Consider the following 21,254-nt stretch of genomic DNA (forward strand, 5'->3'; position numbering starts at 1 on the left):
GGGATCAGAGCAGTGGAGTGGTGTCTCCCATACAAAATTAGTTAGTTATTTTCGAATATCAAGTGAACTGTAATTTAGAGATTCTCAAATTTTGTATGTGTTATTTTCGTATTTCCATTCATATTTTTTTAATTTTACTAGGGTAGGGGTAGCGAAGTACACCGGGTTATACTAGTTATCATTACTTTGCAATGAAGTTTTTGCTGGGAATTTAACTTAATTTTCATACCAACTTTGTATGAACATTATTATTGTATAAATAAGGCCTTAAATCTTCAAAGATTTTTTCGATACGGACACGATTTAAATTCAATTAAACTACACAGGAAATCAGTTCTTTCAACCAGGGAGCGCTAAAAGCAATTGACAATCTGTCAAAACATAGGAATTATTTGTTTATTTTGTGTTTGTTGTTTTTCCGTTATGACTAACCCCCACACTAATCCATGTAATACAACAACAATAACAACAAGAACAACAACAACGATAAAAAAACAGATAATGCGATATTAAAATACACATTTAGCCTTGAAATTATACACAAATTAACAAAACAGCGCCATTATTACCATATCAAATTATTTGGCGCCAATTCAAAAATATAAAAAATAAACTTACACATAATAACAGAAATAAATGTGCGATTTGCATGAATGTCTTAGAGGAAAAAACATTAACATTAGCAAATAGTGTGTTAGAAACTATATACAAAATAAGAACATGATCAAATTGGTTTTCGAATTAAATCATTAAGAAAAAATGGCAAAAAGTAGGTACAAAGTCAGTCAGTAATATTATGTGGGTGAATTTTATAAAAAAAAAATTATTGAATGTAGTTAAAATGATAAATTGGTGGATATTGTTAAACAAAACCACTTATGTTTGTATGAGTTTATATAAATAAAACAATTATTTTCAGTTAAATTTTTTAAATTTAATAAAATTTTTAAACTAGATTCTTTTATTTTTTTGTTTAAATTTCATTAAAATTAGTTTTAGTTTTCAAATGACCTTCATTAAATTTATGTTTTTCAAACCTTTCTAAAAGCCTCATTGTTATCATTATTATTATATTAACAACAATAATGTTTTTTTTTAAATTATTTATTATTTTATCCTACAAATACATACTATACAATTCATTAAAAGTGTATTAAATAATATTTGAAATAAAAAAAATGTTTTTATTTTTATTTATCCATGCATAATTTTTTATTATTTTTATAAGGTTTGTTAAAATTAGATTTATTTAACAATAACAATTTAATTGTGGGTTGGCTGGCTATTGCCAAAAATCACTCATAATAAAAAGGTAAAACAAAAAAAAAGTACAATTAACAAATAAATAAATATTGTCATACATTTTTTTTTGAATTTGCTGAAAAATTATGTTTGCAATGAATGAATTGTGGGTGACTTCATTTGTGAGTTTTAACAGTTTTAAATTTAAATAGCACACTTTAAAAAAATTGTAGAAATGAAAGCAAAAACATTATTTTTGTATTCGGCTGTGCCGAATCTTATATACCCTTCACCAAATTATACTTTAAAATAATTTTTTTTAAATATTTTTAGGTAAACAAAATTGAATTTTTTTTTTTAATTGTTTTTCAAAATTTATTTTTTTCGAAATTGTTTTTGAATTTTTTTTAAAATTTTTTTTTTTTGGAAAAAAAAATTTATGACAAAAAAAATTTTTTGATGAAAAAAAAATTCGGGTCAAAAAATATTTTTCCCGATTTTGACCCATTGTAGGTCCAACTTACTATAGCCTTATCTACATCGTTGCAATGGACTTTGAAATATCTATCATTAGATATCCATATTGTCTATATTAATGACTTAGTAATCCATATATAGATCAAAAATAGGTCAAAAATCGAGGTTATCCCGGTGAGCAAAAGCTCATATCTCCGTTATTTATGGTCGGATTTTGCTGATTTTAAATAGCAAACTTCTCGAAAGCATGTCTGACAGAATTATTGAAGATTTGGATCCCGAAGATATCTGGGGTCTTCAGAAAATTGATTTCAACTAACAGACAGACAGACGGACATGGCTTAATCGACTCCGCTATCTATAAGGATCCAGAATATATATACTTTATAGGGTCGGAAATGAAAAATGTAGAAATTACAAACGGAATGACAAACTTATATATACCCTTCTCACGAAGGTGAAGGGTATAAAAACAGCATAAATCTATGGATTACAATATAAATCTTTATGTAAGCAGCTTGTTTTCACTTGGATTAATTTAAATATAATATTAATGGGTTTTTTTTTAATTTATTCCAATTTCGCTAAGTGCGGGTGTGACACTTAATAGAAAACTATAATACTCAAAATTTGAGTTAAGTTCGATAATGTTAATCAATGACACATCGCACAGAGGGATTTTGGTGTCAAAAACCCGACCACCCTACTTCAAAAAATTAAATGATGTTTTTTTAATAAAACAATAAAAAATGAAAAAAAAAATTTTTTAAATATTCAGATCAATTTCTGAAAATAAATTGTAGTATTCAATAGAATTTCAGATTCATTTCATCTAAAATAGTTTTAAATTTTTCTACAAAAAAAAAATCAATTTCATGTTGTGCATTTTAATCCAAAATTGATAATTTTTTTTTTGTTATAATTATTTGTATATTGGTAATCATAATATAATATCAGCACAACCATAATATGATTGAGTACAACCATAATATGATTGAGTACAACCATATTATGATTGTAGTTCAACCATAATATGATTATATAGATATAGCACAATCATAATATGGTTGCTCCAATCATACTATTACTCCATCTCAATTATAATATGATTATTTTTTAACCTATTATATGACATTTAAAACATTTAAATTTGACTTATTTTGACCCCAAGTATTGAGTGTATGACTTATAAATGAGGGCTTTTTTAAAATGTTTAGCTATTATTTTGAAACATTTGTACAATATAAATTTGTTCAAAGTCTTGACCATTGTTAGCTATGACCTATTTCCATCTTTCTGGCAATATATTGTTACGTTTTAAGCTTTTCAAAACGTTAGTTTATTTCCTTTAAATAAACCGGATACTTTTGAATGCAAATAAAAGCCGTTTAGTAGTTTGAAAATGGTAACAACTCTTTATTTATTCAAATGTATAACAACAACAGAATTAAATAGTCACTCAATGTTTTTTTTTTTTATACACGTTTATAAATTCGCAGAAATACAGACACAATTTATAATGTACACGAATTTACTTGAAAAACACAACACACTTTAAGGCACTCAGTTGATGTTTATTCGAAAAGCGTCTCTGATAAACTCACTAACAACTGCAACCTCTGCCACTATTTATAACACTGCCATCTGCACTCTAGATTGCTCTTTAACTGTCAAAGTTCGAATATTCTAGATCATACGCCATCTGTGGTGTACTTTCTACAATGTTCTTTAACTGAATATTCGAATTCAAACAGCGTTGCCAACTTACGATCAATGGTCAACTGAAAGCTTTTATTTAATAATGCCCACAGATATGTTACAGTTTGCTATTACAGCACTGTTATTTGAAAGCATTATGCTACTTTTAAATCAGCCCTTAAAATCGTTATATTTGAATTCAAGTACAATTTCGTAACAATATGGATTCCTAACCAAAAGAACTGCTCATCTTTTGAAGCCAAGAACGAATCAAGCCAATTTCGGATACTCTGTTATGAAGTGAAGCGTATCCTAGAGAGAGCGTTCTGAATCGATCGAAACAAATAGTATTCGCACAGGACAAGGTCTGGACTATAAAGCGGTTGAAGCAAAACTTACCAACCACATCATTTTAAATACTTTTTAACATGGAGTAATGAATTCAATTTTTGGTCTTCAAACATTTTTGGCTGTCCTCTGTGTCAAAATCACCACTTTTGAACCGCCTGTTAAAGCCGATGGAACACATTCACCACAAATTTTGGTGAGCAATCGGTGTGCTTCTGCGGCACTTTTTTCAAATTAAGCAAGTAAAGCCAAACTTCCCAGCATATGACGATTCGGTGGTACAAAATTTTACATTTTCGTAGCAAAAAAAAACTTTGACCTCATTTCCGATGCTTTTTAAGATCTTCTGTCCATGTGACTATATTGGAGTATAAGTCTCCTCTATGAAGACTTCAGCTCCTGTGTCTATCTGTGAATAATGCAAATAATTTAAACGGTCTATCGAATCCAATACATTCGTCACTCTCTGGAAAAACTAATGGCGATGTAGTACCGAAATTGAGTATTTAATACCCTCTAGATCTTAAGATTTCCGACAGCATAACTTCGTAGCCAAGGCAATGGCTTTACTCATATTTGCTGTTTAAGTCTTCCCTATAGCTATTCAGTCCCTTATTTTTAGTAAGTTCACCAAACGTTGCCTTCACGATTTCACAGATAGTTGGAAAACAATTCCCCTTCCAAAGGATAACGTTGATAATAGAGGTGATAAAACTCCTTCTTGCGGTTTTTCTCTGGTCACCTCCAACGAATACCTAATTGCTTCAATCTTAATTGAAGGCTTCTTCGTCATTCTTATTGAATGCCGCCAATTAGATGGGTATCAATCTTGATCCTCAGATTCAATTGTAAAACGACAGGGTCATAAGATGAAATCCTTCGTTTGTATATGTATATTCCCCTATCCTAAAGACATTATCTAATTCTTTAACTTTTTTTGTCATAGTTTGGTTAATAAAAATGATTTGAAGCCGAAATTTCTGAATTCCTATTGATGATATTTTATCAACATTTGTAAAAGCCGTAAACTCTAAAAGTTTCATCATGTTTGAGATGGTCAACATTAGTATTGAGTACTTCACTTTGTATACAAATGAGGTGGTTAAGAGTTTAGATCTTTAAAATTGTCGGCGCGTTTTTATAAATTTTATTCCAGTCGGTTTTTGGTTTGGTTTACCCTGTAGCAAACTGTGTTTAAATTAAATTTCCTTGCAAACAGATATTTTCAAATTTCCATCCTCCCCCCCACTGCTAACTTGCTATACAAATCTATAAGTGTGAAACCAATGATGCATTCCATGATTATTTCAATTTCAAATAATATTTAACTTATGAATCACCTTCATTTAGCGACTTTAAAATTCCTTAAGAAACATTTTCAAATGTTTATTTTATTAATTCTAAATTCTAGTCATCATAACACTGAGACTGACTGCATTTTTAGGTTTCCCCCACTTTTTATTGCTGCTGAGAAAGCCGCACTTTAAAATGTAAGTAAACAAAATATACAACTTATATTTGAACAGAATACAACAAATTGTATCTATCAATCTGTAACAATCTCCAATTAGCACTCAACCCATACTCGATCGTGTACTTGTACGACTATTGACGTTTTAGTTTTTTTAGTTTATCAAAAAAAAAAACATTTATTTGTATTGAATACGAATTGTTTTAAGTGCAACTGGTGTTGAGAAGAAAGAATCAATGAGCGAGTGAGCTTGGGAGCGAAAGAAAGAAAGAAACATGTGTTAAAAATGATTAAATAATGTGAACTGATCTATCTGAGAGTTGGTTTGTGATGTGATACGAGTGATGATGATATTGTTGGTGGTGGCATAAGTGACAGCGGCAGTAGTGTAATAGATACATTAAAGTTGTTGCCATTTGTTTGCTTTGGAAGTGGGTAGGTGGTGTTTTTGCTATGAGGGTGTTTGTTGTTGATTAAATCACAAAATAACATAGAAAATATTAAATAATTAAATGTGTTAATTTAGTAAAATGGTTTTAACTTGTAATATAACAATATTAATATTCAGATACATTTGCTTGTTAGATGCCAGAAAACTTGTATGGGAACTCCTTAGATTTATTTCAGCTTTAGATTTAGGTGGAACAATTTCTCAGGGAGATTTAACTTTGGCTGCCAATAATTGAAATGTGTGAGAAAAGTAATGTTAACATATATAAGTATTTAAATTTTGTCATATTTGCAAGCAAACACAAGGACTTAACAGATTTACACATTACAGGTGCTTTAATTTGGCTCCAAAGATAAAACATATGACAAATAACCTGCATCAGGAACCAATTTCTGTAAAGAAAGTAAATTTGTTTGTTCTGAAAATGGTTTTTTCAGACGAAATAATATGATCCCAATGTTATCAATGATAAAAGTGCTGAGAAGTGGTTAAAAAACACATAGAACTTCCTGTTGAGAAATCGAAATCTTATTTATATACATGGTATAATCGTACATACCAAAGATTGCGTTTAATAAATAGTCTCGATCGGTGATCGATATTTACAGATTAGATTCGCTTCTGACTCTTCTGCATGCAGATAATAGACATGGTTGCGGCAACTATGCTATGATTTACACAGTCATATAATTAAATACATTTTATTTTAAGAATAACTTCATTCAGCAGCAATGTTTTGGTTCACATTTTATAATTACATGATTGTCGCTATATGGTTGATATTATGATTGATTTTGAGAAAGTTAGTGAAAACTCTAACTAAAACTAAATGAAAAACTATGAAAAACTATGGTCATATTTACAATCATGACATGATCATAAATATTACATAATATGGTCATGTAACTGCAATCATAATATGGTCCTGTCATCTAATTATCGGATTCATTGGCGATTACAAATTTTCAGATAATTGTGGCTACCAAAACCGCAACCATTATTTATCTAAGGCTCTATTCAATTATGCTGCAGAAAATAATAAAGTTATTGAACAGAAGTTCTTAGAGAAAGGTCATACACAAATGGTGCCATAGTGCCCATGCTAAGATAGAGATTAAATTGAAATATTAATCAATCGATTACGTTAGAATTAGAGACGCCATTAGATGAAATCGTAAAAAATCCGTTTGATGCTGAATATTTAAATTAATAATTACAATGATAACAAACTTATCTTCCATTAGACCAGGACGAATAAACCTTAGAACAACAAAAAATGAATTTTTGTTTAATTTTATTGTTCATTTTTATACCCTCACCATGAGTGGCAAGGGTATATATAAGTTTGTCATTCTGTTTGTAATTTCTACATTTTTCATTTGCAGCCCCACAAAGTATATATTCTGGATCGTTATAGATAGCGAAGTCGATATATGATCCTTATAGATAGCGGAGTCGATTAAGCCTTGTTTGCCTGTCTGTCTGTTGAAATCAATTTTCCGAAGTCCCCAAATAACTTACATATACGATTCACACATCAATATCTACGGAATTCTTCCGGATCGGTTGCTATTTAAAATCGAGAAAATCATAAATGGTTGAGATATAAGGAAAAAACCAGAACAACATCGATTTTTTTTTACCTATTTTTGACCTATATCTGGTTTACTAAGTCATTAATATAGACAATGTATATAATACCATAGTAAGTTGGACCTACAATGGGTCAAAATCGGAAAAAATATTTTTAACCCGAATTTTTTTTTTAACCAAAGGTTTTTTTTTGCTAAATATTAAAATAAAAAATTTAAATTTAAAAAATTTAAAAAAAAAATTTTAGAAAAACAATTCGAAAAAAAAAAAATTTTCCAAAAAATTAAAAAAAACAACTTTGGAAAATAAAATAAATTTTATTTACCTAAAAATATTTAAAATTTTTATTTTGAAGTATAATTTGGAGAAGGGTAGATACTAGTGTGATCGGCCCGGTTTTTAATAACCGGTATTTTTGGTAAGGTCGGTTTCGGTTTTTTAGAAAAGCTCACATTTCAAATATCGAAGAAACCGGTTTTTTTTCCTCGAATAGCCGGTTTTTCTTAAAGTTAAAAAATATTCAAAATCCAAAAAAAAACCTTAAACTATTTTTGAAGACATTTTATAATTAGAAAATGTCACAAGTGATCTGGAAAACCTGAAAACTTACTCAATGCTTTGTTTTCTATATGTCCTACAAGTACACCGAGTAAAAGATAATTTTCAATGTCTAGTTTTATACAAAAAAAAAAATAGATATACTCCAAAGCATTTAAACTGTGTTTTACATATCCCTAAGAGATTATTTTACCTTCATAAGGTCTTCAAATTTACTGACGTTAACGATTTTCGGGTCAAATTTGACACAAATAGAAAATAGATTCAAAAAAAACCTAACGTAGTTGTTGACATTTGAAATTAAATTAAAGTCATACGGCTATATGCATAAAAAACCTTATTGTTGATTTAAAACACAATTTTGTTAACGAACACTTTAGCTTTAAAACCCATTTATAAAAGTATTGTATTCATAAAAGTTTGATAAAGGTACAATAACTAAAGTACTGATTTTTGTCTAAGCTGGCAATGCTTCTCATTTATTTTCCCTTTTTTGTTGTTAGTGTTGCTTTCAATTAGGATAAAATATTCGTTAATTTTATTTTTTTCATTAATTGTTTTTAGTAATAATACATTTTTGAAGATAACAACTAATTTTTAGATAAAAAAATGTATATCTGATTCTAGTAAATTTATATTAAGCTAAAATGTATTAATGTACAAACTTTTTTATATAATTTAGTTCAATTATTATTTAAAGTAATCGAATGACGAATATTCTGTGATAAAATAAACATCACTGTTTTATAATTTGTTTTATTAATTTATTTTTTTTGACATTTTGTTAAATTTTAACAAAATTTAATGAATTTCTATGTGGAAACACATAGTTTTAATTCCGGAGTGGGTATATTAGATTCTGTGGACCTTCTTCCACAATGTTTACACATTTTATGACTATATGGCGTTGCAGGTTAAAAGTAAATGACAAAAATGCCAATCAAACTCACTTGTAAACCTCATGTAGTTCACTGCCGGAGGAATATCAAACAAAATCATATACTATTAAAATGGAACTTAATTGCCAGCGGAGTGGAAATTGTGTTTAGCAATTACAATATTATCATCCATTATTCCAAATTTATCTTTAAAAACCTCTTTTTTAAGATAAAAAGTAAAAAGAATTCCTTAAAGTAGGTTTAAAGTAGAGTCGAACCTACTATAAATTTTTTACATTTAACAATTGTTTATCAAAGGTATTTTAAGCTATTAATCGTTTATGAATACAACTTTATGAAAATTTTCCTATAATTGGTTTATAAACCTTTTGTAAATGTTTATGCATATGGCTGATAAAATATCAAAAATAAACACTCATTTTTAGAAAAAATTCAATTTTAATTTCAAAATGGGTAAAATTTTACCAAAAGATCTTATGAAGGATAAGAAAAACATGGCTTTGTTATTTACCCGGGGAATCCCAGTTTTAATTCGTGTATAATGTTCAGCAAGTATGATGAAAATAGACTGATATATATTAGAGCTACCAAAGATATATTGTAGTGCTACCAAAGCTCTAAAAATATGTAACTTAATTGTGCGTAACAAAACACCTTAAGTCCAAACAATTTTATAGATATTTTTTTGCCAATTTGTTTTTCTAAAAACCTAACGTAGTTGTTGATTTTTGAAATTAAATAAAATTCATAAAATATCAAAAATATCAACCACTCTCTAAGAAAAATTAAATATTAATTTCAAAATGGTTCAAATGGGATAGAAGAAGTAATCAAAATTGTTTTTATCACTATTATTTTAATAAATAAAACTTTTTTTCTTCTTATTTCTAGGCCGGTTATTATAAAAAAACCGAAACCGAAACCGGTTTATTTAAATTGCATTTTTTCAAAGAAGCCGAAAACCGGTTTCTAAAAAATGTCGAAGAATCGATGACCCTAGTTGATATTCAAGTAATACGAGGAAAAACCAGTTTTTTGGGTCTCCTGAAAAGTTGTGTTCTTTAAAATAGAGGGTTTTGAATATAGTATGCCCTCAATATATACTTTGTGGGAATGACAAACTTATATATATTACGATTGAGCTAGAATTATAATGTGGTTGGGTTTAGCCATAATATGATTGTGATACAATCATAATATGATCATATCAGCCACCATGATTTCATTAAATCATATTATGGTTGAATCATACTACTCTTATTGTAATATGATCGTTGAACCATAATATGTTTACACATGATTATATTATGATTACCAATATAACAAGGGATTAAATTACGGTTACGTAGAATCATATTATGTTATTTAATTAGTAATATTATGGTAATTTCACGAATCATAATATAATTTGACAGCAACCATAAAATCCAATCATAATATTACTCAGTTTGATTATGGTCTCGACAACAATGATTTTCTTTGCAGATCTAGTGGATGGCGGTCTAGTTATTAATAATGTTTTTTTTATATTTTGTATGATTTGACAGTAATTCACAATGTAAATTTTTTCAAGATAACATTGTGTATGACTTATTTCGTATATTTACATTTTAGATCAGATTTGACCACATAAAACTCAGAATGTATATGTTTTGGACGTGTTAGAATTTGAGAATAAATGACAAAAATTAATACAGAATAAAAGTCCATGCTATGGAGGACAGTAAAAGTCGGCGTTTAAATAAACATCAAGAAGCCAAAATCTAAAGCGTCATTTATTATTTTAATATTCCGAAAACAAGACAAATGTTAACAAAAAATGCTGTAATTACATTTGATACATTTAATGAATTAGTTCAGTACCACAATAAAAATAAAAATAATAATAATACAGTTTATATTTTGGACATTAAATATATGAATTTTGTTTTGAATAGAAATTTTGCACACTAATAATCTGCAACTTAAATATGTAAGAAAAACCTAAGGTAGATAGATAGATATAAATGTACGAGTACAAATGTAGATACTTAGATAGATATGCAAACATACTCGTAGATGGAAAAGATACATGATGGTTGTTGGGTTGGTTGTTTGGTTGTAGCTGAATTTGCCACTAACTATATCGTGGCTGTTGGCTGGTTGAGTGGTGCCTGCCGCACACATTTTTATTTTTTAATATTGTAGTACATTGTTTTGTTTTTTATATTGTTTTTATATTGTTATTGTTGTTTTTGCTGTTTTGGTTTTGTTTGTATTTTTGTTGTTTTCAAGTTTAAACCTAGACTCTCAATACAATTTGGATTTAGTGGCGATTTAGCCAGCTTGAGTAACAGACGTGTGCGCGATTTAAAATTTTCAAATCAATTCCCAAAAAAAGTAACGATCATTATTATTTGTAAAGACAAAAACAAAATAAAGGTTTTATTTTTTTGTTGCTGCTGCTACTAGATGTTTGTTGTTTTTATTATTGTTACAATTTTTACATAAACAAATCAAAATCTAATTCGTATTAAACAAAAAAACAACATTTGTTGGCAACATTGCATTTGATGTTGTTGTCGTAGTGTTTTTTTTTAAACAATTTTTGTTTTTGTAATGAAAACTCATTTTGAAGTGTGTTTTTGTAGTGTTTTTGGTTTTATGGAATTTACGATCAGTAGTTTAAGTGTTTTGTTTGTCTCTGTAACGAAATGTTTATTGTAATAAAATCAAACGTGCTCTAAAACAAATCACTCTACAGCAACAACAACAACAGCAATTATAACAACTACATACAGCAAAAAAGAAAAATCATGAAAACTAAAAACAATTCTGTCGGTTTAAAATGCAAAATGAATTGAATTGAGTCGAGTCAAGTCAAATTTAATTGAATTCAAACGATTTGAATTTAAACATTGTAACGTTTTGTTTCTTCTGGTGTGTGATAAATAAAATTTAAATTTGTGAAAATCATAAAAAGTGAATTTTTCTATTAAAAAAAAAAACAAACAGAAAAAGAAACCTTGCACAATTCGCTTAGTAACGGAAATTATAACAAAAAAAGAAAAGCAAAATACTTTAAAATAGTGTTTATTTGAAAATTATAATTTATATTGGAAAAATAATAGAAAAAATCCTTTGAAATTGTATTTGTAAAAGATAGTGTTTGTTTCTAAAACTAAATTGAAAATATTTTTTCGCCATGTATTTCTTCAACTGTTGGATATTTTCAGTGTGGGCGGTAAGTGTTTTGAAATATTTTTTTTGTTTGTTTTCCACATAAATAAATAAATATTAATATCTATAAAAGTATTTATTGCATAATTATAGTTGAAATAATTCATAGCAAAAGCTAAATAAAATTACTATTCTCACGCGATTTAAAAATTTTGTAGAGTTTTTTTGTTGTTTGTTTCAGTTTTTTTATAATTATGCAAGTTATTTGTTGAAATCATTAAAAGTTAATTGAACTAATTGATTTTATATAAATTTGTATGTATGTTGGAATGTTTGTATCTATTTATTTATTTATTTATTTATTTATATGTATGTAATGTTACATTATTATTGCTAATACTTGATTATTATTATTATTTTATATTGATTGTGATTGCTGTTTTTGTTTTATATTTAAAATGTATGAAATTCGTTTATGCCGGTTTGCCAATTTCGTTATTGGCGTTATTGGCATGCATAACGAAACGACATATGTTATTTTTTTTTTGCCTATTTTTTCATTTCTATTTTTTTTTATTGTTATTATTACTGATAATTGTTATTGTAGGTTTGTTTTAAAACAATTTATGTTACTGGGTCATTTTTCCATGTTGAAAATGTACGATTTTATGAAAATTGGAATACTTGGTAATGTATTTAAATTTCAGGCATGTGGGCAATCAGCTGCGATACACATTGGCGATTTATTTTTTCATTAACTTAATCCGCACAATTACGAAGCATTTTCAAATTCAATCTGGGTTATTTCCGTTCTCAATTTCAGACTATTCCCCTGTATTGTAATGTATTTAATTTCCAAGATTGTGTAGCGTTTAGGGCAGCCAGATAAATTTAATGAAAAATCGGCAAAACTTAGCATATCAGCATATCGACGCTTTCATTTTGAAAAAAATTGGCAAAAAATCGGAAATGTGAAAAATACTGATAAATACACAAATTTTAATTTGACATATTTATTTTATATGTATATTTCCCCCATATTCATAAACTATTTTTAAATTTATCAATGTTTATAAAAGAAAATTTCCATACAAAATGTGATAAACTTAATAATTGTTAATGAATAAGGGCTTTAATATTTATTTAAATATGTAATAATCTTTAGAATAAATAATGAAATTTACTTAGATTCAGCATATTTTAGCTTTGAATTATTTTTAAAATTTTCTAATTTTATTTCAAAAACATACAGTACATTTTTTTCCACATTTAGAAATTTCAACTCCCTAATTCTTTGTTTCAGAGGAATTATTTTTAAAGAAAAATTAATATACGGTAAAACTAAACTCATTGAAATTCTAAATTCGCTCTTTTTTCGCATAATTTAATCTATGTATTGGCAGATTCCAAGAACACGTCAATTTTCAAAATTTTTGAAAATGGCTCCTTGTGCAATAAACATCGTTTTTTATATAATTTTGCTACACTGAACACAAATCTGATCAAAATTAGAAAATCGTACGGTCAGTTTTAGAGATATTTTCACTTTTCACGAAAAAACCTATTTTATTTTATCAGTTTTACCTCAAGAACGTAGAATTTAACTATTTATTCTTATTATATCCTTCACCATGAGTGGTTTGTAATTTCTACATTATTAGTTTTCGACCCCACAAAGTATTTACAGTAGAAGACCGTTCACAAAAAGTGCCGAAATGTTTGTATGTTCTCGGTGCTCTTAGGGTCATTGTCCTGCATAAATATTTATTGTTGACCACGATCAACACCGAATATATCCATACTCGGGAGATAAGAGTATGTGGCACTCATAATTGCCATGAAAACATCCCCAAACCATGATTGATCCACCCCTAAAAGTTGCGATATTGTACCTCAACGCGTTTAACAATACATGTCAATGTGTGTCTATCTGACACCACCCGATTAATTTTAGTTTCATCAGACCAAGTAACTTGTTTCCAATCGTCAATGGTGAAGTTATCGTACGATTTAACAAACTTTAATCGAGCCTTACGATGCTTTGACTTAACAACGTTTTTTTATAATCGCTCTTGCTTTAAGTTCGTTATTTTTAAGACACCTTCGAATTGTTTTGTCACTGACATTGATTCCATGGGCCTCTCTAAGCACTTTATTAATCTAATTGCAGTGGAAACTGCAGTATTTGTGGCTCCTAAAACGATTAAGCGCCTTGAAATTCGAGCATCAGCAGAAGATTGCTTTGGTAGACGACCACCACAATGTCGTGGGACTGATACATTATTTTGTTTTTTATGTTAGAAACTTTGCATTTTTTTAGCAATTAATCGGTACGAAACACAATTTTGTATATCTTCTAGGATGTTTTTCTTCAAAACTGAATTTATGAATTTATCCATTCTAAAGTAACTGACAATTTATTGAAGTGCTTTATTTTGTGTTTTCTTATAATAAAGAAATTAAAAGGATTATATTTACTTAATTTTCTGCTTTTAATATCAGAATTTAATTTTTTCACAAAATCTATTGGGAGACAATACTGTTCACATGTGACTTCGTTCAGATGTGATTCAAAAACATATAACAGTTCCGTTAGTTTAAGACTGAGATACCAGATAATAGTAACCCGATTTTTTTACATTTATAAATAATTTCATAAATAGTATGATTTTTTTCATACTTTTTGATTTCGAATCAAATATTTAAATTTTCATTTATATTTTTATGAATATAAATTTATTCAAAGTATTGGTCATTGTTAGCTATGACCTTTTCCCATTTTTCCGGCAACATATGGATTCCGAGCCAAAAGAAGTGCTCATTAATTGAAGCCAAGAACGAATCAAGCCAATATCGGATGCTCTGTTTCAAGGTGAAGAGTATCCCAGAGAGAGCGTTCTGCATCGATGGAAACAAATAGTAGTTCTAGACTATAAAGCGGTGAGGCAAAACATCCCAACCACTTCATTCTAAATACTTTTTAACAGGTATTGCAATATGTGCACGAGTGTTGTTATGATGGAATATTATAGTTTCATGCCTGGTCGCATATTTTGGGCGTTTTTCGCAAATGCTTCAAACAAATCAGTTTCGTTCGGTACAGGTTCCCTGTGATGGTCTGGTCAGATTTCAGCAGCTCATAATATATAGGACCCTTTTGCCTTAGCGCCAGGGATATTTGGCTTTGGAGTCGATTCGTCTGGTGGTCCAGGCTTTTTCATCGCAAATAATGATTCGGTATAAAAATGATTTTCTTTTATAGCATTCAAGCAGCATTTCAGACATACCATTCAAGGTCACTCGGCTTCAATTCGTATGGTAACCAATGTTCCTACTTTTGGATGAATCCTACTACTTGCAAACGTTTTGAAATTGCTGCTTGAGTAGCTCCCAATAATTTTGCAAGCTCTTGTTGAGTTTTACAACAATATTCATAAAGTATTGCCTCCATCCAATTCTTGGCTTGGGCGATCTCTGTCTTCTGTGTCAAAATCACCATTTCTGAACCGCACAAATCATCTCTCGCACGTTGGAATCGTTGGAACACCTTCACCATAAGCTTCGGTGAGCAAAACAGTGTGCTTCAGTGTGCGGCACCTTTTTTCAAATTAAAGAAGTAAAGCAAAACTTCTCTCATATGACGCTTTGTTGGCACAAAATTCGACATTTTCGAAGCAAAAGAATGCTTTGTTGTTTCCACTATAATGTTCAATAACTAAGAAAGAATAAATGACAGATATGTATCCTTCAAAATGACATATAAGTTAGTAAAAACAAAAACCGCATTCAAAAGATACGCCATGTATTGTAAATCAGGCATTTTTAAGTCATACACCCAATATATTTATTTCCAAAGATGACAACTAGATAGATAACTGAGAGCCAAAAACATAGAGAATTAAACATAGAGACGAGACACTCCTATTTGTCAAATAAAAATACAACAAATCCTATGTAAGAGATAGGGTTTTTGACAACAGACTTAGGTTTTTGACAATTACGTCTCATCTCTATGTCAAAAACCTATTCATGAGAATGTATTGCCATGTATTTTGTTATTATATCACCTATAAGTGTGAAAAGAGAGTGATTTTGATTAATGTTTTTCATTGGCATTTCTCTCTCTCTCCTTCCATTCCATTCTATTCATTTATTCTATGTTTATTTCCTATACATTGAATCCTATATTTCCGGCACTCCCGAGAATTGGCAAACCCTACTGCATAACGAGGTTAAATAAATCTCAAAAAGTTTTCATAATTAAAATATATAGATTAAAGCTATTATTGTTTTAAAATACAATACAATGTCACCAAAAATAATACTGAAAGCAAAAATCAATATAAAAACGATTTATTTAGCATAAAAACCCAATAAATTTCCTTTTCACCGAATCAACTCGCATTTGAATTCAAAATATTTATTTATTTTTCTAAAGACAGTAGAAGAATTTCTTAATGCTTTACAAATAAATAACGAACAATTTTATTATTTATTTATTTGTATAAAATATATTTTCTTAAAGCTTTTTATTTAAATTAATTAATTTGACAAGTTAACAAGTCATAATCATAAGAGAGATGTTTGGTTGCCATGATTCCGTATGGCTGGCTGGTTGGTTTAGGAATCAAACTTAATGAATTATTCATGAAAACAAAAGCAACAGTTTTGTTTTGTTTTGATTTTTTTTTGCAATAAATATTTGTATGTTTGTTAGGCTGCCTGAAAGAAATTGTTAGTGTGTTTTTTGTTTTTTTAAAAAAAATAAGGTAAAACGAAAAAAACCTGAACGATTTGACCCATATAAACACAGCCGATTATTAAAAATGATTATCTATGACAACATAATAATGAAAATCAGCAACAAAACGCGAATTAGTCGAGAGACGGCGATAAAATAATACAACCAACAAGAATTTGTTTAGAAATGAGTTTGAAAAAAACGTGACAAACGACCTTTAGAATAAATGAGTCATTTGTTTAGTTTGTAATACAAGGATTGTTGTTGTAATGAACACATTTGTCTCTTTTTTAATTATAGTTTTCAATTCTTTTTTTTTGTTCTATAAATTGAGTTATAAAAATAAAAACAAACAAAAAATAATAATAAGAAACACGATTTTGGCAGTAACCATTCCAAGAATTTCTATGCCAAACTGTGTTTTTAGTATTCAAACATTCCGTTAAGTTTAATTGTAAATGTTTGTAGAATTTTTTATTTATTTGTGGGCCTAATTTTATAGAACTTCCTCTAGAACAATTATGTTGATGGTGGTGAACTACGTAGATTGAGCAATAAATTTGAGGTTAGAGTCGTGTTACAAACTCTTTTAAATTTGTTAGTCAATTAAAGGTTTAAATAAATGTAAACTTTTTGCAACATTTACTATTGTCTTTAGATTTATGATATTGTTTAATAAATATGCAAACTGAGTTAAAAGGTTTGCTTAATTGATTAATGCTGCTTTATTGTCAATGACCCTTTTTCCTCAAACACACTTCAAATACGTCAAATATTTGAACAATTAAACAAAATTTGAAATAAATATTTAGTTATTGTTTTAATATCTTAACATCATTTTTTAAAAGAGTTTCAAGTAGTTGCAATAATTTGAATTATATTTTAAACAAATTTTTGATTTGACAGCAACTTGTAAAAGAAAGAAGAAAACACAAACAACATTTTTTATTTTACCAAAAATTAACATAAAAATGCGATAAATTAAAAAAATCTGCCAAAAAAAAAAAAAAAATCATTATTTCAATGACCTTAAATATTTTTTAACATAAATATCTTGCAAATTAAGACGATAATGTGTCTATCAGTTTGTCCATCTACAAATGTATATTTTTTAGGTCTACAAAAGATGGTTAACTATTTATATGGTCATTGAAATTAATATGCAAATTATTAATTTCTCTAAGAGTTTTGTAATATTTTATTGTTTCAAGTTGTGTGGTTTTTTTCTGAATAAACATTATGGTCAATTTTATATTTAGTCATTTAGAGGAATATTTAATTTCGCCCCTGGTTTTTATTACACATTTAAATGGGAATTTAAACGATTGCAATCTTTTGAAATGAACTAATTAAACTAATGGGGGTTTTACCATAAATTGTACAATTTGTTAGCCATTAGTAATTAACAAAAATATATTTATTTAAAATTTGTATTAGGATTGTTCAATATGAATAAGTAAGTGATAGTAAAACTAGCAATAAATGTACATATGTATTATAAACCTTGGCTCCAATGGAAATAAAGAGATAAAAACTCAGAGTCATTTAGAACCATTGGGACATCCATAGAACCTTATGCTTAAAGTTTTTATTAAGTTTAAAGTTTTATAATGGAATTTCATTGAATCTGGTGAGTTTTTTTAAGGAATGTTTAGATTGTGCCAAACGCCTTATAATTAAGAATATTTTTATCATAGAAACAATTTAAAATCAAACTGCTTTTGAGCAATCCAAAATTAGAGAGCAGGTTGTGTAAAAGTACTCTAATATCATACAAAAAAATATGTTTTTAAATTATAGTAGTATTTAATAATAATAATGATCAATTGGAAATTCCAGAAATTTTATGTATATTCCAAGATATACCAAAATTGGTGGGGAAGTTGTCTAATTAAAATTTTCATTTGTATTAAAATTTTACAGTTATAGTACTTTGTAATTCCATTTTCATGTATTTAGTACTTCTTCAAAGGAGTTTCAATCAGTGGTACAATTTTGGTACTTTTTAAAGAATCAGAAAAAGTACCAATTTTTTAGTTATTTGATTAAAATTAAAATATGTAATAGTGCTTTGTAAATCTATTTGCACATATTAAGTATTTATTCGAAAGAAATTTAGCTTAGTGGTACATTTTTGGTACTTTACTTAAAGTAGCAGAAAAAGAATATTGGTACTTTCCTAACAGTAGAAGAAAATATACTATTTTTTTTTTAAATTTTCAAAAAATATTTTTTTTTAACTTTTAAAATTTAGTACTATTCACTATTATTACGATCTAATAAAAGAATTTATAATATTTGCTTTAGGAATCAAAGAATATGGATTTTGAAGGTTTAAAGAAAACAAAATTGGCGGGGAAGTTATATGATTAAAATTCAAATATGTATTAAAATGTTAAAGTTATAGTGCGTTGTAAAACTATTTCCAAATATTTAGTATTTCTTCGAAAAAAAAATTGAGCTCACTGGTACATTTTTGGTACATTCCTTAAAGTACCAAAAAAAGTACCAAATTTTAATTTTTTATTTAAAAAATATTTTTTTTATTTTCAAATATTGGTATTATTGGACACTATTTAAAGCCAATAATTTTGGTACTTTTTTTTACAGTAGTACCAATTTTTTTTTTTTAATTTAAAAAATATTTTTTTTTATATAAATTTTATTTATATTGTATTGCAAGAATTTCAAATATTTGGTTAAAAAACCAAGTTATTATTTCATTTATTTTAAAATTTGCTTTGTAAAACCGTTTTTATATATTTAATAATTATTTGAAAGGAGTTTCAATCACTGGTACATTCTTTATTTCGTTAAACATGTATATTTAATGGGTAGAGTATATTTTAAATCTAACTTCTAACTATTTTAGAGTATAAATTTAGAAAAAGTGTATTTTTTTTTACTTTATAACATTAAAATTTGATTTGAGTATTGTAAATGTAAACATTTAATTCTCAAGACTCAGCCTGAGTCATTGAACCTGCTGTGATTAGTTAAGGAATATTTAATTTTTTTTACAATTTTCCCAAGACACAGGACTGAGTTTAAATCGTACGTTGAACCTGCTGTGATTAGTTCAGGAATATTTAATTTGTTTTCTTAATTTTATTTAAACTTGAAAATCCAAAATTTCTGCTTTAATTTGCAAAAATTAATTGAGTAAAATTATTTCTTAATACCTGGCGTTTGTCAGTTTCCCATTTGGCAGTGATAACATCAAGATTGATTTAATTGAATGGCGTGAAAGCAATAAAATGTTTTCAGGCTGTCAATTTTTGACTTGAGTGTTTCATGGTTTGAAATGTATTTATTTTTTTTTTTTCTCTATAGTTTACACAACATTGTATCTATAATTAATAATAACAGCTACTTAAAAATTATATTCTTTTTTTTAATGAATTAGTGATAGATTTTTTTCTGCTCTCTAAGACGATTTTACGTTTGAAAATTTAATTTAACCTGAGGCAAAAATGTTAATAAGTTTGCACCCAGTTTTAGTTTAGTTGATGTTGTTGTTGTTTTGTAATAATAGCAAAATATTTGTTTCTGTTTTTGTTAAATTTTGCGTGTTAGTTGGTTAATAATACAACAACTTTAATGTTATTACCATAATAACTGCAAAAAACAACAAAAGATATACCAAAAAAATTGTTTAACAAAAAAGGCAATACCCCAACTCTATAAAACTGTAATGTATGCAGTTTGCATAAATTATAAATTCAATATTAAACCAAACCAAAACAAAAAAACACAAAGTGAAACCAAATAAAACATGAAAAAAATTCCAAAAATAAAAACAAGAAACTTGTAAATTTTGTAATTGTTTTAAGGTAGTTTTTTTTTTGGCAAAACAAAATAAAACTAAAAATAGTTTAAAAATGTTTACCAGCTAACAAGGTGTATCCAAACAAACACCCAGCTATACAAAACCAACCACGACCAACGATCTATTCATTCATGCATCCACCCCATCCATCTTATAAATATGTATTTTTGTATGAATTTCAAAAACAACAACAACAACAACTACTAGAAAAACAGTCATAAATTTGATTATTTCACATACGACTGGGACTGACTGTGACTTGTATACAATACAACTCATTGATAAATAATTATTGTAGATACAATAATAATAAATTCAAAGTCAATGTCATTAGAAGAAATACTTTACTTACCTGTAGCCGCATAACTGAGCAGAGCGGATCAGAAAATAGATTAAAATACACTGCGCATTTGAAATACATATGAATGAATGAATGAACTTTTGCGATACTCGCTAATAAATGAATATTTATCAAATGATTTCTTTTTCTTTTATTGTCTTTTATTGCACATGATCATCGAAAAGCTGAATACATTCCAATTTAATTCAATTAAATCCAAAATGATCAGTCATGATCATTAAATATGCACACACTGCTGCTGCTGCTGCTGATTGTGCATGATTTATGTGCGTAGATGATGATGAATGCTGATGACGACAATAATACAATGGCTACAGATTTTTTCCCGTTTAATATTTCTTTATCTTTAAGATTAAGTGTGAACAGGCACTATAATGGTTTTAGTTTTTATCATTATTTGGATTAAATTGTTTAGAAAATTTACATG

General features: G+C 27.7%; 1 protein-coding gene across 1 annotated transcript in view; it reads left to right on the forward strand.

Annotated features, from left to right (window-relative positions):
• The first annotated feature begins 11,078 nt into the window (after positions 1-11,078).
• Positions 11,079-21,254, forward strand: part of LOC135955788 (uncharacterized) — a 58,656-nt gene continuing 48,480 nt past the window's right edge. The window contains exon 1 of the mRNA XM_065506149.1: positions 11,079-11,960. Within this exon, the coding sequence (XP_065362221.1) occupies positions 11,922-11,960 (39 nt within the window). The 5' untranslated portion in view covers positions 11,079-11,921. The remainder of the gene's footprint in view (positions 11,961-21,254) is intronic.

This window comes from Calliphora vicina, chromosome 3 (genome assembly GCF_958450345.1).
Source record: "Calliphora vicina chromosome 3, idCalVici1.1, whole genome shotgun sequence".
Lineage (NCBI taxonomy): Eukaryota > Metazoa > Arthropoda > Insecta > Diptera > Calliphoridae > Calliphora > Calliphora vicina.